General features: G+C 40.7%; 1 protein-coding gene across 5 annotated transcripts; it reads left to right on the forward strand.

The window, feature by feature from the left end:
• ATG13 (autophagy related 13) lies at positions 1-23,936 on the forward strand. Of its 5 annotated transcripts, XM_062575934.1 has the most exons (18): positions 5-153; positions 5,663-5,744; positions 6,641-6,721; positions 7,334-7,453; positions 7,897-7,943; positions 8,480-8,620; positions 9,682-9,722; positions 10,279-10,375; positions 10,718-10,816; positions 11,589-11,679; positions 14,039-14,137; positions 16,351-16,461; positions 17,201-17,334; positions 18,143-18,260; positions 19,035-19,112; positions 19,406-19,522; positions 19,986-20,114; positions 20,875-23,936. In XM_062575934.1, the coding sequence occupies exons 2-18, from the start codon at positions 5,676-5,678 to the stop codon at positions 20,950-20,952; spliced, it is 1,650 nt and encodes a 549-aa protein (XP_062431918.1). In that variant the 5' UTR covers positions 5-153; positions 5,663-5,675; the 3' UTR covers positions 20,953-23,936. The 5 variants fall into 5 exon arrangements, with proteins under 5 accessions (XP_062431919.1, XP_062431921.1, XP_062431918.1 ...); XM_062575935.1 differs by lacking the exon at positions 19,035-19,112 and having other exon boundaries at positions 1-153; XM_062575937.1 differs by lacking the exon at positions 10,718-10,816 and having other exon boundaries at positions 3-153.
• Positions 23,937-24,348: the final 412 nt, after the last annotated feature.

Raw genomic sequence — 24,348 nt, forward strand, 5'->3', positions numbered from 1 at the left:
AGCCCCTGGGCGGCCGCGGGGCTTGGAGGCGCCGGGACCGAGGGGCCGCCGTGCCCGGCGGGGCGCCGAGAGGAGGCCGCGGCGGGGGACCCGCTCGGGCCGCCCCCGCGCGGGATGAGCCGCCGCGCCGCCAGCACTGCCTCCGCCGCGCAGGTACCGCGGCCGCGGCCGGGGCCGGGGCGCGGGGGCTTCGCCGCCTGCGCCGGCGGTGCGGCCGGCCGGGCGAGCCGCGCGTCGCTCCCGGAGCCGAGGGAACTGAGAGGCGGGTCGGCAGCAGTTGGTTACAGCTTTGTGTCACCGTTTTGCTTTCGCTTCGTAAATTTCTAAAAAACGGGGTTTCTTGAAGAAATACCCGCTGGCACCTGACTGACAGTGCCCTTGAAGCCACACATAAACGTGGCCGGTTTTGTTTTCCTAAGATCTGGTGAGAACGAGCAGAAAGTGGGGTGGATGTGGCATGCTGGGTTGTTTGACCTCTCCCCCCCCGCAAATGTTGCATTATAAAAGCAAAATGCATCAGAGCCCATAAGTAATATTTACAACTTGAAACCACGTGGTTCATTGCATTTAGTTTTTCTATAACATTTAAGTTTGCTTTCTGTTAGGAAGGATCAAGAGCTGGACTAAATATCACATCTTTCTTTCCTGCTCGAACTGTGGCTATTAGGAGGCTGCTGCAAGAATACTCCCTGTTGATTCACTGGGAGCAGGAGCACGTTCAATATTAGCATACTGGTAGAGAAGGGACACTTTGAACTGAGTCTGAACTAGCTATTTACCAAGTTCAAAAGTGGTGTGACTAGGCGCATTGTAAGTGGAAAAAACATTGTAAATTACTGCCTTAGCTGAAAATTAGTTGTAAATGTGGTCTAGAGCATCTCCAAATTATTTTAGGAGTGGCCTGACCTGGTGAAACCTTCCTTCTTAAGCAAGAAGTCTTCAGGTCAGCGAGTGATCTGCATTCATATGTCCAAAAGGATCTTACAGGATCAGCTTATTTTGTTTAAATGTTATCTACATTATTTCAAGGTTTTTTAACATGTATTCTCACAAAAGTTGAGACTTAGTTATTTTATTGGTGGTTGTAAGTTTTATTTTATTTTATTGGAGATTGTAGAAGCAAATTCCTTTTTAGTCTGTATACTTTGATCTGACAAACAAAATGAGAGATGGACTTTTGAACTGATACCATTTTTAGACCTTCGGGAAGTACAGAATGTAACTGCCAGTCAACAGGAATTACTTAATTTTGTTTTCAAGCCAGTGGAGAGCTGGCAGTTCAGGCTTTAGTAAGATATTCCTTAAACTGGGAAGCCATTTCCAAGTTAAGAAGTAAATCTTGATCAGTAGGAAAATTGCCTCTTTGTCAGTTAAAGCTTAACCACATGGTAAACTAAGATAGTCTTTGATTTGGTCAGAATATTTATGTAATATGAAGTAGTTTGCCTCTTGAATCTCTGATCTTTTTAAAAAAATTCATGAACTTCAAGAGTAGCAGATCTTAAAATTTAGAGCTGTTCCCGGCCCATCTCCTTCTTTCTCCCCAGGTTTCTGACCAACCTACTAGGAAGGGGAAAAGAAAACTAATTAATTGTAGGATACTGAAGTTTAACTTACAGGCTAGCCTTGAAACAGAGCACTGTCTTTATGGAGATCTTTTTATAGTTGCTTATTAATGTGCTCAAAATACCTATCTGCACTGAAGCTGCTTTCTCACTGAAGGAGATGTTCTAGGAAAGCTTCCTCAGCTATTTGTCAAAGGCACTCTACTAAAAGCTTGAAAAACTTCCATGCGTTTCTTGTTTACTTGAATGATTCAACAAGGATGTTCAGGAACTTAATATACGACATAATCAGTGGTTGGATTTGGTTCCTGAGTTTCCAAAAAGTTTTGAACGAATGGTAAAAAACAAGGAACCTAGGTTTTGGGGCGCACTCAGGTAATCAGGAAATGAAAACTGGGATGAGATGTGTCCACAGCCCTCTTCTTAACAATGACAGCACTCTCTATTTCTTTCTCATGGCCTTCTTGCTAAGAAGAAACCTTGAATAATTATATTGCATTGATAATTATCTCTTATAAAGGAAGCCATAATGAATTTCAGTTGTAGCAGTCCTAGCTCAAAGGGAAATCTCAGAGGAGAGAGGTAGTGGAGGTGGCCTACGTACACTTTCCCCGCCAGCAATAACAGTGCTTGGTACATGTTAGGTGCTTCTGCTCCTTTCCCATTTATGGAAGTGAGTGTCAAACACATACGCATGCTAAATGCCCACAGGTGAAATGTTCTACAAGTGGTGTTGTGCACCTGCTGTATGCCCAGGCTACAAGTGTCTTCATGCCCCTGGATGGCTAATAGTCAAACAAGAGCATGGTATGCTGGTAGTTGTAGTTTTTCTTCTTTTTTTGGGGTTGTACTACTGCACGAGGGGGAGGGCCACTGCAGTTTGTTGCATCATGAAGACAAGATGCCGTCAGCTTATGCGTAGTTGCTAATGTATCCTTCTCCTTGGTGAAGGAAGTACAAATACTAACAGAACGTATAAGGCACACTGCCCTGTATCAGATGTCAAAGTATTGGATAAGCCTAATATGCAGCTCTGCTTTATAGTCTTGTAAGAAAGAATAAGACTTTAGCCAAAAAAACACCATGTGGCATTTCTCCAGTGGACGTTTGACTTTTCTGTTTAGAGGAAAGAGACGACAAATGCATATGAACTAAGGCAAATAGTATGAAAGCAGATGTTACCAGAAGTGAGAGACAAAGCAAAAAGCCACGTGCCTAAGATACTTGTTTTCATTTGTGAACAACCTATGCGTAAGGTCTGTTTTTTCAAAGGATTACTTGGTTGAGGGGGAATTGATCATCTGTGGGTTTCTGACCTAGACCAGAGATTATTACTCTCTGATGGTGGTCATTCAGTATGAAATTAGGTAGCACCCTCTTTGAGTTAAGCCTGACTTGTGAGATGCACTCATCTGGATAAATGACACTTAACTGGGAGCTGTGTTGGCATTGCAGCTTACAGGACTTTAAAAATGGAATGAGTTTGGTGGAATTAAGTTTAAAAGACTTCCTTCCTGCTCCGATCAGTTGATGGCAACTAACGTAAGGGTACAAAGTCATTTTTGTAAATAAAATGATGGCTGTAGCGAGAATGATTTTAAAATGAACATTGTCCTAGGCCTCAGCAGATGTCAGGTAATCATCAAATGCTCCCTGCAAAAATAGGAGATGGTGGCCATCAGATGACAATCCTTAAAAATGTCAGGAACTGAATTCCAGGGTCACTGTTTCCCCCCCTGAAATTAGTTACCTGACATGAAACCTTGCCTGATGCTTTCTGCTTTATTTTAGGCGCTGGTGAGTCGACTGTTGCTGGCATTTGGAGCTTGAAAGATAAGAGTATGAATCTCCAAACTTTTCATGGATGTTCTGGATGGTTTGGGATCTCCCAGAAAGCATCTTAGTTTTCCCAGAGCAGGGCAGACCTGTGAAGCTCTATTTCTTTGAACTGTGAATCCAAAATATGACTGTGGCCATTTCTCTCCTCTCTATAGACATTTGGTTGTTATAACCGTTAGAACCAGCTCCTGTTCTGCACAGAGAACCCTTTGATAATCTACTTTGTTTCTTTTCCTAAGACACCACTGGGCCTGACTCCTTCCTCTAGTTACCTAATGTTTTGCAATAGTCATTCTCCAGAATGTTGTTTTTTTTCAGTCCCAGTAGGTGTTTTGTTTGACAGCTCCCCTATGACATAAGGATATATATCACTTTGCCCCTTTCTTAAGCAGTTTTACACAGATATCCTTTCACTTCTTTTTGTATTAAAAGCTAATATGATTTCTCTTGATGTTTAAATGTCACCATTCTGTCTGAGAAAAAAATATTTTATGCTGTATTTTATTGCCCATATCAGCCAGGTTTTGTGCAGTGTCTCAAGTCCTCTCAACCCCTACAGTGCATCACCTGTTTAAGTCAGAAGAATAATAATGATTGATTCTGACCTATTTTTCGTATTTACTGCAGTTATTAATGGGGAACATACATACTAAAAGCTTACTTTCTCTATATTAGACTAGTGCATCAGTCAAACATCTAGCGCTTTTAAATGCTGACTTCTTTTTGCATATTTCCTCTGCGGTAGAAAGACTATTATATAGTTGAGATGAAGGGGAGAAAGAAAGTATAATACTTTTGGTGATGAGGTTAAAATATCTGAAGGATAAATTGTTAATGTATCTGATACTAAATTGCTTATATTAGTTTTCAATTTAAATTGAAAACTATAATGAGAATTGTACCATGCTGGCAGATGCTGTATGAATGTAGCCTGGAGCCTTTCAACAGGATTAGGTATCTGAACTTTTTTTTATGGAGTCATTTGGAAATCAGCACTCTCCTCTGTAAAGTGCTCTATAATGGTAGCAGCATCTCTTAGGTGATGCTCTTGAAGTGTTACTTAAAATAAGTGTTTATTGCTATTCAATGGAGATATCTTAAATATAAGTACAGATGCATGTAGTCAGTAAAGATCGTATGCTGTTTCCCGTGTGAACAGGATTATTAACCCCTTTGTCCTGCTAAGCTTTAATTTGTATAAATACAGTACTCAGTCCTTCTCAATACTATAGGCTTGCTGCAAGATCACTCTTTGCATAAAGATTGAACAGTGAATAAAGTAACCTTGTGCATGTCAGCTGCTTGTGCTTACTGACCTGGGAACTCCAGTACTTGAAACAAAAACAGCAACAGAAGTTAAGAAAGAATACTTCGAAGGCTTAGGAGTAAAAAGCACAATTAATGCTGCTAATTAAGGCAATCCTCCCCATGGTCTCTGTATGGTTATTAACATATAAGTGAAAAAACTGAACCACAGAGAAATTATCATTTATCCAAGGCCATGTCATGCACTGGCAGCAGAGATCCGATTAATATCTTGGCACATGTGGTTTCATGCACTATACAAGTTTCATTGTATTGCTAAAACATAAATAATATTTTGAAAAACAAGCTAGTGTGATTGTGGGAGCTAAGTATCTGTCATCAAAGGCTTTCAAGAGAAGCAAACATAGAATTTTGATCTATCTGTTGGCAAAATGCATCTTTACAGTTGGTTGTAATAAATTTGTAGCTAGATGAAGAATACAAATACAGGTACATTGCAAGTACATATTTGTTGGAAGTAAATAAGCAATATAGGTCATTCCAGCAACAGTTGTATAGATTTCAATATCTACTGAAATATTACTGGAATACCAGTTTTAGGATTTTAGACCCAAGAAACCAATTTGGTTTGGTTTTGACCAGGTTTCTCTTTGAAGCTGAGACTGCAGTGTCTGATGCGTAGTTTGATACTGAACTCAGAGTGGTGTTGGGGTGGGTGGCCTTTTATTTTTTTTTTCTTTCATTAAGCTAGAAAGATTGGAGAACTTGTATGCAGTTTTAATTGTGAGCTTACTCTGTTTTTCTTCTGGTATCTTTTGCACTGACAAGATATATTATTATTATTGTGAGTTTAACACCCTCCACAAAGTTCTTAGCATGTTAGACATTCTGTTTCTCTTGAGCTAGCCTCTAATGGCAAAATATTTTGAAATCTTAAAATCCAAAAGAATGCTGAAGGAAGACTTCATTCCCAGGCCTGTACTGTATTTCAGATTGCCATATGCAATGGACACTGATCTCAGTTCCCAGGACAGGAAGGACCTGGACAAGTTCATCAAATTTTTTGCTCTGAAGGTAACTCTTCCTCTTGTGAGCAAATCTCCCTTCATTTGTGTTTAAGAAAAAAGCCTTATTCCTGGTAGATAGTGTAGCATAACAGAGGGGCTTTTTGCTTGCTAAAGATCAAAACAAGAAAAGCTGAAGGCAACTTTAGGAGGAAAAAAAAAGAGAGAGAGAGAGATTCCTAAGAGGAATTAGCAAAATATATTTTTTTCCACGTTCAATACATCTTCCCTTTCCGTAAAATATTCTGCTATAAAATCAGTTATAGGCTGATCATACCTCTGTCATCTTTGAGTTCCTGTCAACACATTTAACTGCATCCAACAGTTAGATAGTATCCCTATCCCCTGCTGGGTTCTAACCTGTATTTTCAGTCCCTCTAAATTTTGTTCTATTGCATCCAAGAGAAATAGTATCTGTTCTTCTGAGTTATGATATGTAACTATAAAAAAAAGTTTGGCCTTACTTGGTGCATAGACTTTACTACTTGGCCTTTCTAGAAGCAAATAGATACTCTGATAACAGATGACTCATTTGAATGTCTTTTATGTCTCCAGCTTCAGGATATAGTTATAAATCTTGTTTCAGTATTACTGAAGACAGTGCAATTCCTGATCATGAAATTGACTTAGTTATTTCATGTTATTACAAAAAAAGATCCACTTAAAATCATTTTCTGTCTGAGATAATGTCTACCTATTGTACGTAATAATTCAAGGTGATTATACCTGAAGATTAGCCTAGCAAACTTCACTTCTCTACATTCTGGTCAGTCAGTCTTTTCTCTCTCTCTCTCTCTCTCTCTCTCTCTCTCTTTTTTTTTTTTAACCTGGAATTTGTCTAGGTTCTGAATAGAGGGCTCTGATGAGTTCAAGAAATCAGTGTGTATCTTTTCCTTTGTCTTTCAGACGGTACAGGTAATTGTCCAGGCCCGACTTGGAGAGAAAATCTGTACCCGATCATCATCCTCCCCAACAGGTTCTGACTGGGTAAAGTCACAATTTTTAAAGCAATTCTCTAACTGTGTTTTTTAATGTTGAGAACACATGCAATTCTTGTGCAGAATACATTAACTATTCATATATAATAATTACTATATTCAATTTTGTTGGTTAGGTTTTTTTTTCCTTGTTGACATGTAACATGCCACTCTGGGCTCTCTAAGGCCTAATTAGAGGAGAGATAAATGATGCCTGTTGGCAACTCCTACCTGCTGACTAAGGCACATTTCCAAGATCTGCTGGGGGTGGTGTCATGAGCTCTTTTTTTGTCAGAAGTTTGTACCTGTGATTCAGGACTTTAAAAATAATGGGCTTCAATAAAATTGAAGAGACTCAAGATACTCGGTGGGTGAACATATAATTCAAGTGAGGAAAAAAGAGTGTGACTTTGTACAGCAGGATCATGAAAACCATTTGAAGTAGCAGCCAAGGAAATGTTGTTTGCAAATGTGAAAAGCTTGAGCAAATTTGTGTTTCGTAAATACTTCAGTGGACGCTGACCTAGTATGTTATATATTGGTATATGAATCTTCCTGCATTGTACCTTTAGGCAGTTGTTCAAAGAAATACAAAAATTGATTTGTCTCATTCATTCTGCAGTTCAATTTGGCAATCAAAGACATACCAGAAGTTACTCATGAAGCAAAGAAAGCCTTGGCAGGACAGCTGCCTGCTGTTGGACGGTCTATGTGCGTGGAGATTTCTCTCAAAACCTCAGAGGTGAGGACCAAGTCAAAACAGGTTTCTGTTTTATCACTTGCACCTTAAGTCACCTACCAAAGCTTCTGCATTTTAGCCCAAGATAATGTAAAAACGTCTGCAGTCATGAGGTTAACTAGTATATGGATGAGAAGAAAAGTATTATTTAACGGAAACAATTCACTGCAAATGTCTGAGGCCAAATACACATGTGAGAGAGCAGCAAAACATATAGCTTCTTAGCTGTGAAGAGTTTAGCCATTCTGAGGAAGGTGTGCTCTCAGGTGATCAAATTCTGTAGTGAAGCTTCCAGTGCACCTTTGTCTATTGTCAAGATAACAAGAAAGTGGGAACCAGAGGACCATCTTTTTTTGAGAGATTTGGCTGTTGCTGGTCATTAATGTGATGTGAAAAGATTTCTGTTCTGAAATGAGCCTTTGTTCACCATCTTTTCTCTGATACAGGGAGATTCCATGGAGTTGGAAATTTGGTGTCTAGAAATGAATGAAAAGTAAGTGCATTTTTCCAACTTCCTTTGTGTTGTTGGGTTTCTTCATGTTTGTTTTAGAGGATTTTTAGCTAATGAAATGGGGAAGCTTGCTCAATCCATGCTGATGAATGCGCACACATTGGCTGTGCTACCTGCGACACTTCAGAGGGAAGTCCTCTCTTCATTTCATGTACTGTCCAGCTGTTTAATGTCAGTGTCAAGAAAGGAAACGAGAAATTTCATTCTTTCTTCATTCTTCCGTTGCAATTAATATACCTCCTCAGACACAAGAGTTCATATACTCAATAGCTACAAATGGTTTTAATACTGTAAGGATTCTTCTGTCTATTACAAGGCTGCATGGCATTTTTCAGCAATTAATTCTATGGGAAGTGACTAGACTGAAATAGGACTCTTGGCTGGTTGGTCAACTACAGGTAGTCACGCTGAGGCTTTCTTTTATTGTTTGAACAATTGGCCCAGACTCATTTTGATTAAAAAATTACTTTCTTAATTGGCAAAAAAAGACTTAATATTTTTTCCTGTGTGTTCTACAGGTGTGACAAAGAAATCAAAGTTTCATACACCGTATACAACAGGCTGTCTCTACTACTTAAGTCTTTACTTGCTATAACCAGAGTAACTCCAGCCTACAGACTCTCAAGGAAACAAGGCCATGAATATGTAATATTGTACAGGTAAAGCGAAATAGAAAATACCACATTTGAAGCAGCAGATTTGCACAGTGTAGATATAAATGTGGTGAAAAAGGATGAGTGATAAAAATTCAAGTAGTTGGAATTTAACTGCTACGTATCAGTGATAGAAGTGAACTGTATACTGTGTATCACCTTATAGCCTCATTCTGAGGCATTAAAAAAAAACAAGCACGAGCTCTGAAAGTACCATTATGTGCCTAGCTTGTTGAGACGATCACAAAAATTCTGCATGCAGCTAAATGGTTAAATGGCATATTTGCATCCAGTTGCTCAGCACCTGGCCTATATCTGACAAACACATGGCTAAGTTGCACATAACTGCAATGCATACTTCTGCAGTTTAGACTCAGACTCGGTCCTTCTGTTCCATTTTAAAGATACATCCTCAGCTCCACTTGCTGTAGTTCCTACAGTTTTCTCATCCAAATACTGAGCTCAGCTTTGTTTAGCCTGAGATCCAACTGTCTTACAGTTCATGGTTATCACCTTCCAGTTGCCTTCTGTTTGACTTCAAGAAAAGTCTTTGATGTGCATGTGTAATTAATTTAGATGATTTTAGTCCAAAGTCTCATGTTTGTTATCATCATTTGCACAGGCAAGTTTAAAAGAAACCTCAGTCATTTCTTCATTCTTGCCTGCAATGCTGATTTGACAAATACTTAAGAGCAGCTCTCTTTCTAGTACAGTTAATATCTTTTATGTTGTGTGATGAGTACCAGCTTAAAGACTTACACATCCCTGAAATTTAAGTCAGTTCACTTTTTTGCTCTAAACCGTAGACCTGTCATAGAGATTGACAGGCTTAAAATATTTCTGATTAGACTCAGCTACCATTTTCTCTTTCTATTCATGTAATACATCTTCCTCTGAAATAGCTGGAATGCTTTTTGAGATGGGCTTTCTGGCTACTACTTATGTTTTCTTCTAAAGAGGAAGAGTGGCTCCAACCCTCCCATTATTACTGAATTAGATAGGGAATATAGATACGTTTAGCATTATGGCTCACTAGACCTAATAACTCCTTGTTCTTTTTCCTGCAGGATATATTTTGGTGAAGTGCAGCTGAGTGGCTTGGGAGAAGGTATAGTTAGACACACCACACATAAACTAGAGTAGAACTCTTTTCTGTACTTGAGAGACATTTATTACTATGTCTAAGTACTGCAAGCAAAATTAAGCCTGAGGTTTACACATGCTTTTTAAATGTGGATATTTTCTTCAAAGGATCATATCACAAAGTGACAGGTATAATGTACTTTAACAAGATCTAGGGTGACTATTATTTTGACTCTAGCAATCAAGAACAGAAATAAAGAAAATATGGATGTATGTTCATAAGGGGCAGGACCAGTAAAGGAGATGATGATCTACTCGGGATCAAGAAGCACCTCAGAGCAGTGTATGAGCCAGGATAGGAAGTCCAGATCAGGAGTCTTGTGGATGAGGCCTAACAGCAAGGCAGCCTAGTGCTGCTGTTTTGTTATGCGTTCTATGTTTGTATTTGGAGTTCAGATTACAAGGAATAATGTAAACACAATGAAAATAAGATGATATAATCTCAGAATAGGGAAGTATAGAATATAAATAATCAGTTCTGTGTAACCATTGAATCTGATAATTATTCTTTAACCATACAGGTTTCCAGACAGTCCGTGTTGGGACAGTGGGTACTCCAGTGGGCACCATCACTTTGTCTTGTGCCTACAGAATCAACCTTGCCTTCATGTCCACCAGGTGAGAAAATATGATCATGCCAGAAAGTGTTTTACCATCATATGTTATTAAATCCCTCATATTATGAAATCTAGATCTTTACCTTCTGCTTATCCTGTCCTGTTGAGATGTTCCTTCATGGAGAAGACTCTGTCAGGCTTAAGTCTTACAGCAAGGGGAATATTTGGGTAGCCCTGAGCCAGACTCTGGGACTCTAAACTGTTGATGCTAGCTTGGAGTTGCAGAGTTGAATGGTATAGATGCTGTGGTCCCATTAACAGGTACTAGGGCTTTCTGTGAGGGCACCATGAGTTGGGCTAGTAGTGAGAATACCAGTAACACCATTTGCTTGTTGCATTGCAGGCAGTTTGAGAGGACCCCTCCTATCATGGGGATTATCATTGATCACTTTGTGGACCGTCCCTATCCCAGCTCTTCGCCCATGCATCCCTGCAATTACAGGTGAGGAAATGCTGAGTGCAGTCATGGGCTATGGTGAAGGCATCATTATGCCCAAATACAGAGCCTTCTGCACTACCTGCTGACTGCATGGGAAGGGAGACTGGAGGATCAGGGTCAGTCATAGTGACATGGTTGAGCACATGAGGAAAGGCAACGTGTTTCCCCTCAGGTCTAGAAGGCTGAGTGCAGCAAACCCCATTATGTTCCCAAATTCCATACAGAACCACTCTGCCCCAAAAGAGGTTGAACCTTGGCTACCTTTGGGAATTTAAAAGGGTAACAGTTAATCTTCATGTAGAACTAATGTCTGCAGGCATGCATCCTCAGCGATTTCCATGGGGAGCTGAAGTTTTTCTTTGTAGATGAGGGATTTGCCCTCTCTAAAATTCATGAGAGTAGTCAAATTGGGACCAGTAGCACTGTTTGACAATGGTTCTCTCCACACCAAAGCCAATAGCATTGACTGATACAGGAAAAACTCTTTAGTTCAATACAAAAAAAAAAAAAAAAAAAAAAAAAAAAGAAAAAGAAAAAGAAAGAAAAAGAAAAAGTTTTCCTATTTGGAGATAAGAAAAGTATCTGGGGCAAATAATTCTGAGGAGAACTAAAATTTCAATAGTCTGTTTTCCACAGTTCTGCCAAGAAGATTATTAGAGCCCTTCATAATTCTCCTTTCAAGTCCACTCAAATACTCTCAATCTCCCTGCAATGTTTGTCCCAGTGTGTTTTTTCCATTTTCAGTTAGGACTTGTTCCTTTTTTTGCTGCTTTAGAGCTGGGGAGGACAATGGTGCAGTGTACCCCTCCGTGGAAGATTCCCAAGAAGTTTGTACGACATCTTTCTCCACCTCTCCTCCATCTCAGGTAAGAGGAAGCAGGTTATTTCTGCTTCTAGATTGACCAATCATGATTAGTATGTGTGCCTGCTCCTGCATCAACTATAGTGTAAGCATGAAGCCTCTTGCTGCTAGATCAGTCTGTATAATTAAAATTTAGTATGTAAGCTTATTACTCGTCGTGTTATGATACACTATGAAATCTAGTTCTAGTGCTACAGGACTAGAAAGACTGAGTTATTAGGAAAGATTAAAAGAACCAAGTCCTGCAGCTGGGCTGAGATAAGCTTGAAGAGGATAGCAGCATACAATACATACACATACTGATCACTGCAAAAGAAGAATTCAAGAGCTTGATGCCAGGCAGCATTACTAGAGGTAACAGACTGAAACTGAGAAACATTTACATATCAGGAAAATGCTTACGGCACAGTCATGTCTTTTGGACTGCAAAATAGTAAAATAGGAAAAAGACAAAAACATTATTTGTAGGACCATCTAAAACTAGTTGGGACAGCAGAAATATGTACTGGCAAACAAACTGGGTTGTAGTATTGAACTAGCTGGGACTTAAATAGAGTTCTCTGTGTTCCCACCTATCTGTGCAAATTTCCTCTAAGTTTTAGTTTTAAAAGAAACAACAAATGGATCTCATCTGAATCTTGAAAAATGGAAACTCCTGTTCTTCTTTCTCTCTCCTTATACATCTGACTCAACAATTATGTATTTTGAAGACTTGGCCAGTTTTGCTCTTTTCCTATAGCTTTAAATATTCAAGAATGATCTGCCTTGTTATTCTGCCAAGCAGATGGCTCTACTGAACTTTAAAGACAATCTAAAGACCCTATAAATCTGTTTTACTGGGGGTGCGAAGCACAGAATGGAGTGTATTTGGAATGTTGTTCCAATCTGAAAGAATTTGCTATGAGTCTTCTTACTGCTTCAGAGGAATTAGTCTGATTGGTTTAGCAGAATGCGTTCTGCTGAATGAGCTGGAAATGAGCTTTTCTTAGGAAGTATTTCTGTGCTGACTGGATTTGGGGTAACAGGGCATCTGGCATAATTGACCTGATCAGGCAGCACTCATGATGAGTCTAATGGAATAAAGCTTTTATTGTTCCAGGATATACAGCTCAGGAGATGGGTTTGTGGCTGAGCTGTGTCTTGCCTTTTCACCAAGCAGGTGAAAGGCAGTAGGGTTCATGATGAAGTTTCCACTGACTTGCTCATGCCAGCGTAATTTAACAGTAACAGTGTTTGTGAATACATTGAAGCTGGCATTTCCCCAGGGAACATAAAGCTTTTCCTCTCAGTGAGACCAAAGTTTCATGAAACGAGAATAACCTTGAAGATTCATATAAAGTATGAGCCTCCTTTCTTGCCTTTCTGTGGTTCATAGTTGGCATACACTGCATGCTTACGTATAAAGCAACTGCCACAATTAGAATTGTGAGCCTGACTTGACAGAGTGGTCTCTAGAGTAAATGAGGAGGGGGGCAGGGAAAGCTGATTTCTCTTCCTCCAGCTTTCTATATGAAACTTAATGCTTAAGAAGATAGGAGGAACTGTGTGGTATAGACAGCTCATATGCAGATTATCCACAGATCTACCTGTGTTCCCAGTAGCCCAACCTGCATGATGCAAGGCAGTAGATGGTAGTTTCTCCCTGTGGACCTGCATAGCATGTCTATTATGTGGGTTGGAGAATACCCTAAAATTCAGGAGAAAGTCAGAGCACAGGTGGTACCCACAAATCAAACTTTCGTAAGACTGTGCTGATAGGAAAACAACTGGGGAGAAATCAGGGACCAGCCCAGGACTGGGATGCCATTTTTGCATTAGCACCCTCCATAAGAAAGAATTTAATTGTGGAGTGTCAGCCCTCTCTTCACATCAGTTTATTTGAACTGTCCCTTAGTCTGGGCCCTCTTTTAGTCTGAGCGTACAGTACAGAAATGCCAAGATAGGATCCTTGCTGTCTTTTAGAATGCTAGAAGATTAAGGGTGTATGGATGGAGACTATTGAAATATATATAATTTGTACATTTCCAAATAAAATCAGTCTTAGCTTTTTCTGACAACTACTCAGTCATCTTCTCGCTAATTGGCTGTTAACAATTCTAATTAGCTGTGGAACAGAGTTTCTGTCAGTGTTCACTGGAGTCTGAAATATTACTGTGTTGAGTGGTTTGCTGAGATTGGAAAGCAGTCCTTCACAAAATTAATGTGTTTCTGGGAATACTGAGAATTCTGCTCTCTATGTAGACTTGGCTGCTGCAAACAAAGTCTCTTCACTAGCTTTCAGTTCAGCCAATCCTTTATAGTTTTTCTCTGAAGTTCTTCTCTCTCTCTTTTTGTTTCCTCTGTGTGTCTGTGTCTGTGCACAGTGTGTTTTTACTGTCACAAAGGCACATTTTCAGACCCCTCCTCCTGTGGTGATGGACACCTTGAAGGTCCCAGTGATGGGACTGGCCTTTTCACATCAAGTGAGTTGACAATAGAACATGGTCTTCATGGCCAGATAATACTGGCATGATAGAACAAATACAGGAAAGCACCAATTTGACAACGCAGAAAGTTTGTTACGGATCAAAAAGACTAGTCAACCCAAAGTAGGACAGGCACATCTTTGGGCCTGGTCAGTTTGCAAAGCCACTGCTCTAAAATATAAAAAACACCTGCAGTCTTTCAGATGAACAGCAACCCTGCAGGAAGCAGCCTAGAACACTTAATGAGGATATGGGGAATAGTTTTCAGCAACCTTTTAAAAGTGTCTTCAGGGTAAAAGGAGGAGATAAAAGAAGCGCGCTGTACTTTGTCAGGCTGGTCAGTGTTTGAGAAGGAACTAAGCATTCCCTACCTCTGCTGAAATGGGAGCCCAGCCTACAGCTGTAACACTAAGGATGCCTAGAAGAACACAGCCTGCTGTTGGCAAAGGACAGCTATAACCCTCCTTTGCCAGAGGAGGAAGAAGAACAAACAGAGAAGACGAGAGTGTAAGGGCATAATAAGTTTTTTTATTTGACTTTGACAGCCTTTAAAAAAATAGAAATATGGGTGAATTTTGGTCCCACTGATGCTAAAGGTCCCTAACGTCAGTGAATGTCACCTGCTTTCCGTAGGGCTCAAGCCTACCAAAGTTTTCAGTTCTCTCTCTTGTAAGGATTTCAATGAGAGCTGGATGCTTAAATGCCTTTGCAAACAAAGGTCTCCCAAGACAGGAAAAGCATATTTGAACGTCAGATGTTGCAAGTACGAACTGTTAGTCAAGGACACAACAAGTAATAAGGCACATTGCTGAATGTTTTCTCTTAATAAAATCTATGTCCTAGAATCTCTGCAGTCAGTTAGATCTTTTCCTGGGTTAAAACAGAAATACTGTTAAATTGGAGAAAATAAAAGTCTTACTTATATCTGACTTCATGGTTACAAATAACACAACCTGAATTACTGTTCTTTGTTTACATCTTGTATGTTTGTCTGAAGTCGTGTTTCTCATGCTTGTGCTAGTCTCTTAAAACAAAGGACAGAGAAACACTTAGTAAAATGGGAACACTTAGCTACTACAAAGTTGTTGGAGGATTTTCAAAGGCAGGTGGAGAATGATGCAGTTTGAACTTAAAAGTTTCATGTTTCTAAAGCTAACAATGACTGTGAAAGAATACTCGGGAAAAGACTGTTAAAGAATAGAGAAGCATGCCTGTGTATGCTGAAGATTTCTTAAATAGAGATAATATTAGATCAGTTCAGTGAGCAACACTCCTTAGAATTTATAAAAGGATTTCTACAGGTGGATGAGCATAAAATAATGTCAAAAGCAATATTAATTCCTACAAAAAGAGTCAAGTTGGCTGGATATCTCCAGGAGCACAACATATTACAATTTTATACTTGGCCTTCTCTGAGAAAGAGGTTGCTCCATTCAGCCTAACTAGCCTTTTGTGCAGGTAAGTGCTGTTCATCACTGAGACCACTGTAAATGATGTCAGTGTGGGCATTGCTGGGGTATCACATGCAGATCTCTGAATGAAGTGTTCCTTTTGAAGTCGAGAAGGCCAAACCACGAAAGAGTCTTGCTTCTCTTTCTACTTAAGGTGCGTAATGACCTTCAGGGTTTCACCACTTCCAGCACTTTATTCCTAAAGCAATCTCACAAGGGTTAGTTTCCCATTTCTCTCTTCAACTAGCACACCTTCAGGACCCTACATTCTATTGCTTAAGCTGTTTCAGCAGGCTCTGAAGGTCAACTCTTTTAAATGCAAAATGGAATTGAGTTCAAACAGTTTATATTGCAGTTGCTTTGGAAAAAAATATATACTTAAATATTATCTCTTTAATAAGTTGATGATGGTATTCATGCTTTTTCCAGTATGTGAATAGTCCTATAAAGCAGAGCTTCCCTGTGTTAGATGTCAGTCATACCTTGCACAGCCTCCTCAGTGTATAGGAAACCAATCTTGTTTTCTTGTCAAAACCCAAACTTCATCCCCTGCAGTAAGAACTTTTTTAAAATAAACTTCATGATTGATTTCTAATGAAAATCTAGCATTTATTCTGCCAGCCTGAAACACTGTGCTCTGCCTGCAACTTCTCCTGTTCCTTCTCCAGAGTCTGGTGATTATTCAGACTGTTGGGCATTCCCCTTCCCTTTACTTTCTCCTCTCCCTTCGCCTTTCTTGTGTTTTCTCTTCCTTCTTAGCTTTCCAGCTCTCGTCTTTCCTATCAGCCTGCTGGCCTGGCAGTTGGACCAGCTGACATGGGGTATCCTGTACTCTTTGCTGGTGGCTTGAATGCTGCACACCCTCACCAGGTACTTGTAAAAAAAGGTGGAACAAGTGTGGCTGGTATTGCAACCATTATGTGTCACTTGTACATCAGAGAGAGGCCTTGAAACAAGTGCATGCACTGATATCTTGCCTGCTCAGGAACAAAAAGAATCTAGGCTAAATAAAGAGAACTTGCAGGGGAGCTAGGAACTGGCTCCTGAGCATCCTTAACTTCACTCAGATAGGGTAGCAGTACCCTAGAAAAAACATGCTTAAAGAACAGGTACCAAACCTGTTTGCTGGCACAGAAGCATCACCTTTTCCAAAGCCTTGGCTGAATTACAGAGCTGCTGTCACTGTAGCTGCCCAAGCACAGCACTCTAGCCTAGATGTAGGATACACTGACAGTCCATTTTGGCATATTTGCATCCATTCATCAGATAAAATAAGCTAAGAAATGTTTCTCTGCCTGCTGCTTCCACACCAGTTTTGCTGACACAGTGATGGTAGAAGAGGATATGATTCCTCCATTACTTGAAATGGGCATAGAGCTCTGCAGTGTAAATCAAGCTTGAAGTACAGAGGAATAGGAAGGAAATAAGAAAGCATTTGTACTATGGAGATCACCTTCTGCTTGACACTCCTCTCTGCTTCATGGTAGCTGGAGCCCAGCTGCATGCCAAAAACACTACCTAGTCCCAGTATGACAGAATCTGCTCTATGTCTAGCTTGTTATTGAACCAATTTAGAGATATCTAACTTGACTGTTTCTCTCCATCTCAGTTAATTGGTCCAGGAAAAGAGGGGGGGGTGCCTCCTGTTCCTAGCCAGCCAGCACACGGCACTCAAGCTGACCAAGAAAGGATATGCACCCCACTAGATGGAGCCCACTACTCAACAGTTACTCCTTCTAGTAGGTAGGTCAGTCTTACATGGCCCACCACTTGTCTTAATTCATTTAAAAAACAGGTAAAGCTAAAACTTTGTTTTCTCTTTTTAGCTATTTTTTTGTAGCACAGCTATTGTCTTCTCCCCCTTAAAACAGCTAGCAGCTTTCTCTGATTGTGATATTTTCAGTTTTTCTCCAATGATCTCTGTCATCTACTTACACTTTTGTCACCTTAACATCCGTGCATCTTCTGATATCTCAGTTTTAGAGTACAGTTTCTGCACTGTTTTTGCTGATTATAAAACAGCAAGATAAAGTTCACAAGTGAGTCAAGGAAATGTGAATTGTTATGGAAAATAGTCACAGCTAGTGCAGATCTGTTCATGTGTTACACTACAAAACTTTAGACACAAAAGTTACTTAAAAGGAAACAATGCAGCCTCAAACTATCTTAAATCACCTCCCTCTCTGCTAATACAATCCCTCATTTTTATGTTTTTACATTCATTTCTTTTCAAATGTCTCTTGTCTTTTCACATAATTCTGAGTTAGATATCTTAAGCGGAGATTTTGCTGTCGGGAAACCAAAAAGCATTATAGTTGCATTAGCGCTTTCCTGGATACCTTACATATGTAGTCCGCTTGCCAGAAAACTCAATCAGTTTTGGTGCTTTAAAGAGTTATGAATACCCGTGGTAGGAAAAAACAGGTCATAAAAATAACTAGTAGCCATGCATTGAATTATCTTGTAAAGTGATATAGAATTATCTTGTAAAGTGAAATAAAGTCTATTATTTGTGCCATGAGTCACTAGTTAGTCTCTCTGTCTCCCTCAGTGAGGACACAGAAACAGTATCAAACAGCAGCGAAGGAAAGTGTGGCTCCCCACATGACCTTCTGGAAACCATCTTTATCCGGAAGGTGGGAGCTTTTGTCAACAAACCCATTAATCAGGTAACTGCAGTAGATCTTCCCAGAAGGCACCATAATACCCTGCTTCTCCAGTAGGTTCCACCCAGAGGAAACGCAATCAAGAAGAATGAGAGTACAAATTCCTGCCTGGAGCATTTGCCTAGAGGGTCCTGTCACAGGCATATTTTTCATAAAATTCTCTTGGGATGTGACAGCCATTAATATACCCTGCCTTACCAACACCCTGTTTGGGTATGGAAGACTTCATTTGGAAGTCATTCATTTGTACTTCATATGGAAGATATTCATGACTTCACCAGGCAATGTGCTGACCCACAGCAATGTGCCACTACCACAGGTTCTTAAACTGGAGGAATTGGTATCAAGCCTCCCTTCTTTGGAGGAATGTGTAGTAGGCCAGTTCATCACCAGTATTTAATCATTTAAGAAGCTCAGCTAGGGCAGCTTAGAAAGCTGCCTACTTCCTAGTGCTGTTCCTAAGTATGCTTTTTGTTCTTTTCCAGGCCTTTTGGATGTGTGAAGGAGGATTGTTTCAATCTGTAGGCATTTATTAATCCCTGCCTATCTTGCATAGGATGTATATAACCCATCCTACCTCCACAGGGCACATGATCTGTATTAGGTCAGTTGAGTACAGTCTATTTTATGCCTTTTAAATGAGCTTATCAGCCTCCTGCAAACTGTCAGTGTGATTTTAGGCAACTTTTAGCAGACCGGACAAAGACTTCCAGTATCTTTTTCTTTTCTGGGGAAGCAGAGCATCTTAATGAAATTCTGTTTCCTAAATCTCCTCAGGTGACCATGGCCAACTTAGACATTCCTTTTGCCATGTTTGCTCCCAAGAATGTTGAGCTTGAAGATAACGACCCCATGGTAAGCCCCTTTTAGAGGTATAATCTGTGCCCTCTCAGCATCCCTCATGCAACATCCATCCTATTCCTTACCTTGTGTACACTTTTTATGAGCAAAGAACTAATAGTCCACATCTGTTTGATTTCAAGAAATCTCCCATGTTGGGCCTTGGGTTCTCCAGACAAAAAAATGTGTTTACTGCCCCAGCAGTAGTGTGTGCTTATTGCCCAGCCTCCTAACTGCCCCCACATTCAAAATATGCAGATAGGCTGAATGGTAAGATCAGCACTTACAGTCTTTGATTTCTTGAGCAGGTGAATCCTCCCGACTCCCCAGAAACTGAATCGCCTCTGCAAGGCAGCTTACACTCAGATGGCTCCAGTGGCAGCAGCACAGGGAACACCCACGATGACTTTGTTATGATTGACTTTGTAAGTGCCCTGATTAGTGCTCTCACACAACACCTGCATCTCAGGTGGGCTCCAGGTGCAAATGATGTCAGAGGAGTTTTCCTTGGGTATAAAAGACTCCTGATTTACAATCCCCAAACTGAGCTAAAAACCCCAAAACTGCAAAGGCAGTGATACTGTGAACCAAAAGCTATGAATGAAATAATCTTCCAGTTCCTACCAATACATGTACTTGCTCTCTTCTTTCTAATGTCTGAAGGAGCCAGATTCCACAGAAATGCTCTCTTGCATGTGCTCAGGCAAGAAGAGATGTTGGCCTAGGCAGGGGATAAGGGTAGAGCTTCAGTTATTTAATAACTGTGTTATTGCAGCAATGGCTGTAATACCAAGATGTTTACTGTTAGAAGGTGTCTTTACCTGAGATTACAGCAAAAGGAAAGCCAAGCTGCTGAACAGGAATTAACAGCAGTGTCTTTGATTCTAGAAACCAGCATTTTCAAAAGATGACATTCTTCCAATGGATCTGGGGACATTTTACCGTGAGTTTCAGAACCCACCTCAACTCAGCAGCCTCTCAATTGACATTGGAGCTCAGTCCATGGCAGAGGATTTGGTATGGAAGCATGAGATTTAAGTTTGTAGAAATTACCTGTTCTTTATAATCCTCTCCCTTTTTCTCCTCTGAACAAGCTAATATCTTCTCAGAAGAGAGACCTTGTCCAAAGCGGTCCCTCATTAATAGACTTCCAGAAAACTGTACCTATTTGTGGCACATCTGAGCCTTTGAAATGGGTATATTTATCTGCAAGCTGAAAGCTGCTGCAGTCTGCTTGCTACAGAGGGGGAAACTGGTTGTCATTCAAACCCCCAAAACTAATCCTGCTTCTGGCATATCTGGCTTAGTGGCAAACTGGGCCTGACCTTGCAGCCTGAGCACAGGTAAAACTGCCTGAATCAATCTAGTCTGGTTGTTTGGAGTGATGTCTGCTGAGTGCAGTATAGGGCTTGCAGCCATTGCAGCTCTCTGCCTTTGGTACTCATTTTTTTCCTACAGTAGATTGCAAGTGAGACTTGATGAAGGCAGCAACATTAACAGGTTATTGTGTTGCAGCTGCTGGAGGGAACTGTACAAGGCCAGGCCCCAATGCACTGTTTCTGCAGAACACAAACTCTGGGCAGAGTGCCCTTTTTAGCGTCACTTGCTAAATGCTGCCAGAGGACTCCTGTTCTTGTGCATGTGTGGGAAAGGGAGCCCAGAGCAGTGAGAGGGGTTGCATGACTTTGAAACAGAATTTTTGCCTTGTAGTTTGTGTTAAAGCATCCTTTTACCTACTGTGATTGAGTCCTGATCTCTGCCCTTCTTTGCTTTCCAGGACTCGTTACCAGAGAAGCTGGCAGTCCATGAGAAAAATGTAAAAGAGTTTGATGCCTTTGTAGAAACCTTGCAGTGAAACTGTCTTCCAGTTTTGCTGCAGCAGTTCTTCTTCTTCAAGGCATCCTAGAGAATGGTGTCAACAAATATCTGTCTTTCACCCCCCTCTGCCTTTTGCCTCATTTGACAGTTTCCCTCCATTAGTGAGCTTTGTCTGATTACTGTCTTCAGCAGCAGACACAGCTCAACTGCTAGTTTTCCTCAGTTACACCACTGCATAGATGTGGACTGCTTTTCTCATCAACATTCAGTTTTGAATTTGTGACGTTAATGGAGACACAGGAAGTCAAACTGCAATGTATGAAACATTTTCAGTCTCTGTTCTGTTTGGAGAGGTTTGTGAAAAGCTGCCATATGCTTCCTCCAGAGGTCCTACAGTATAATTTCTCCAGATGTAGCGTCTTGCTAACAGACTATTTTTCCTACAGTCTTCAGTTCTGTTAGAGCATAGAAAGCTTTGGCTTATTTCCAAGGTCTGTGAGTTCAGCAGATTCAAAGTTTTAAGTCTAGGACATCCATCCACAGAATGGGGCATTTCATCCTGACTTCAATGTGAGTGCCTGGAGCACAGCAAGAGACACTGGGACCTGTATAATACAAGTTACCTTTGTTTTTTGCTTCCAAGGAACTGGGTCTCTACATGGTCTTTTTCTGTGAGGCCTTCTGTTATGTTTGTCAGATAAGCAGGAGTGAAATTACAGAAGTGCTTTCTATGTTTCCTTTCCACTCTTTCCTGAGAGAATTGAAACTCTGATGTGCTGAGTTTATGAGTCTTGACTTTGTTGGCAGTTCTGCAAGCAGCAGCTGGGATGATGCTGAATTCATAGTCTCTGCTTTTAAAATGCAACTGTAAATATTAGGAATCCTATTTCTTTAGGGTTATGTAATTAGAGGTCTTAGTCCAAGATTCTTTCCTCTAACCTTTGCAAACTTTGCTGCTTTATGGTTAATAGATGATCTTAAGAATCAAGAAATATTTATTGCTTTTAAAGAAACCTATATTTAAAAGATGTTCTGTTTTCATGTAGTAGTGCGGGTCATTCTGCTCTGGATCACTGCAAAGAGCAAGTGTGCCATGGAATCCTGTCCAGTGAGAATGGAAAAAAAAATCCAGGATATTTATTTTCTGAGACAAACTTGATTAATATAATACGCTCTTTTGGGGACACAGTTTCCATTACATCCAGTCAGGGCCCATTGATGCAATGAAAACGCACACATCATTGTAGTGGAGTGGCAGGGACTTACTTAGCAAAAAGCTGCATTCTGATAGGCATGTATGAATCTGCTGTGTTCTTCAGCCATTCAGAAGGCAGCTTCTTTAAAGAAGCACATTTTTGGGGAGGCTTATGGTACTTTTAAATCAGTTGGCTTTTGATTAGCTGAAAGTTTATTTTTATAATGAGCTAGCTATTAGCAGTGTGACTGGCTGGCAATGCTCTGTGGTTGCTTTGGCTGTTGTATGTCCTTTGCCTGATGTGAGGAAGAGAGGAGAAATAGTGACACTAAGCAGAAACTTAGATAAGGTAGGTGTTGTGGTTCTCGCCCCTTCTCCCATGTGTAACTACAGTGAGCAACTGCAAGACCTCCTTATGGTCCTAGAACACTTTTTTTTTTTTTTTTTTTTTTTTCCTCCTAGAGGTGGAGTTGTGCTTCCTCTGTACTGAGGAACCATCTTAATTTCCTTTGACTGGTGGAGTAACAAGCCTTCTAGTTACCGAAATGTGACTTCTTCAATGTAGCTGTATTCCTTATTGAAAAAGATTGCTGGCAGATGGCAATAGGCTGTGGGAATCTCTAGGTCACTATCTCTGTGCTGCTCCTAGAGCAAGGAACTGAGGTCAGGATATAGTGTATTGTAAAGCAGATCAACACAATGCTTAGAACTTTACCAGCTTTCTTGTTGAGTAGTGTGTTTGGTGGGAGGTCATATGTGCTCTAAAACCCCAGGTAAGAGCTTTATTGAAGGACAGTTAGCCACCATCCTTTCTACTTTAGTAAACCAATCCAGCTTTTCAGCAATGATGTCATATACAGAAGTTCCTTACTCCTTGCAAAGACGCACAGATGTTCAAAAAGCCTTTCTAGATAAACAGCTTGCAAGGGGGCTTTGGTTACATGGTAAATAATAAATACTTGATCCGCACAGCCAGATCCGCCTTCCTGTACAGGTGCAAGAAGTATCAGAAGGGTCCAGGAACTCAAGGAATTAGTGCATCATCAGGCTCTCCTCTGCTTAGGAAGTTGGTCTCTACCACCTTGCAGGAAGTGGGCTGTCGCCTTTCCCTTAATTTACAGGTTGTGCTTGGGAAAGTTTTATTATCTGAGCTGCCAAGCAGCGGAGATTGAGTAAAGTGCTGGTTCACACTGTATTCACAGAGAAGACTGGAATAGATTGAGTTTCATCTGGCCAGTGCTGCTACTGTCCTGTTGTTACACTGAAAAGCTGTGGAGTTGATAGAAAATACACCATTCTTGCTGATGCTATCCCAGTGGTCCCCAGAGCCAAATATTCATGCTCGTTTGTTCACGTAGTTCTGAACACGGCTTCAGCTCCCACATCTCACAAGGCAGAATTTCAGTGTAGCAGGTGTTTTTCTGCTTCAAAGGCTAGAAAATTGTCTATAGGAGCTGCCAGGGATGAGCTGGATGGTCATAGCAATAAAGATCTTCTCTAGAGCTGAGGTACGTGCCTGTTTTCTGGATACTCCTCGGCTTTAACACCTAGTTTCTATATCTGGACTACCAGATCTCTGATCACTGCATTAATGTTCAGCTTCATGAAGATCTAGCTGCTGCTGTGGCCTGCCACAGATAGTGTTATGAGGGCTGTTTATTTTAGCAGCCATTCTCAGTTCTATGTTAAGGACAGTATGTACGTAGCTGCTGATTTACAGATGCTTTGGGTGAAGGGGAAGGGTCCTAAATTGCATTGTTTTGGAAATAGTCTCCAATGTACTTCAAGTATTCAAAGAATTTCCAATAAAACTTTTATGTAAGCAATTGCCTGCCACACTGCTCTGTTCTTCTGTGCATTTCACTGCATGTATTGACAGGTCTGGAACAGTCCTAACCTTTCAGTCTTTCTCTTTAGGAAAACTGCAGAAGTCAGTGAGTTTCCTAAGCAGCATGGAATGGGTTATTGCCTCCAACAGGACTGGGTGCACTAGTTCATAAAACCTGGTGTAGCTGATGGGATCCCACTGAAAAAGGATAGTGAAGAAAAGATTGAGCAGGTGCCCAGCTGGTCCCACACGCAGGCGTGGGGGTGGGTCTGTCCTGCAGGCTGTAGGCCTCATGGCCTGCCTTGTGAGTTGGAAAAATCAGGAGTTGTCTGGATGTCCCATGCCAGCTGACAAACTAACATGCTTCAAGAAGGGAGGGGTTGAAAAAGGAAAAACCCACAAATACTTTG

Source organism: Rhea pennata, chromosome 5, assembly GCF_028389875.1.
Source record: "Rhea pennata isolate bPtePen1 chromosome 5, bPtePen1.pri, whole genome shotgun sequence".
NCBI classification, from domain to species: Eukaryota; Metazoa; Chordata; class Aves; order Rheiformes; family Rheidae; genus Rhea; species Rhea pennata.

Coding starts and splice junctions, on each gene's coding strand:
- ATG13 (XM_062575934.1), top strand. CDS start 5,676: ATGGACACTGATCTCAGTTCCCAGGACAGGAAGGACCTGGACAAGTTC. Junction 14,138..16,350: donor GACTGGCCTTTTCACATCAA/GTGAGTTGACAA, acceptor CTTCCTTCTTAG/CTTTCCAGCTCTCGTCTTTC. Junction 19,113..19,405: donor TTGAAGATAACGACCCCATG/GTAAGCCCCTTT, acceptor TTTCTTGAGCAG/GTGAATCCTCCCGACTCCCC.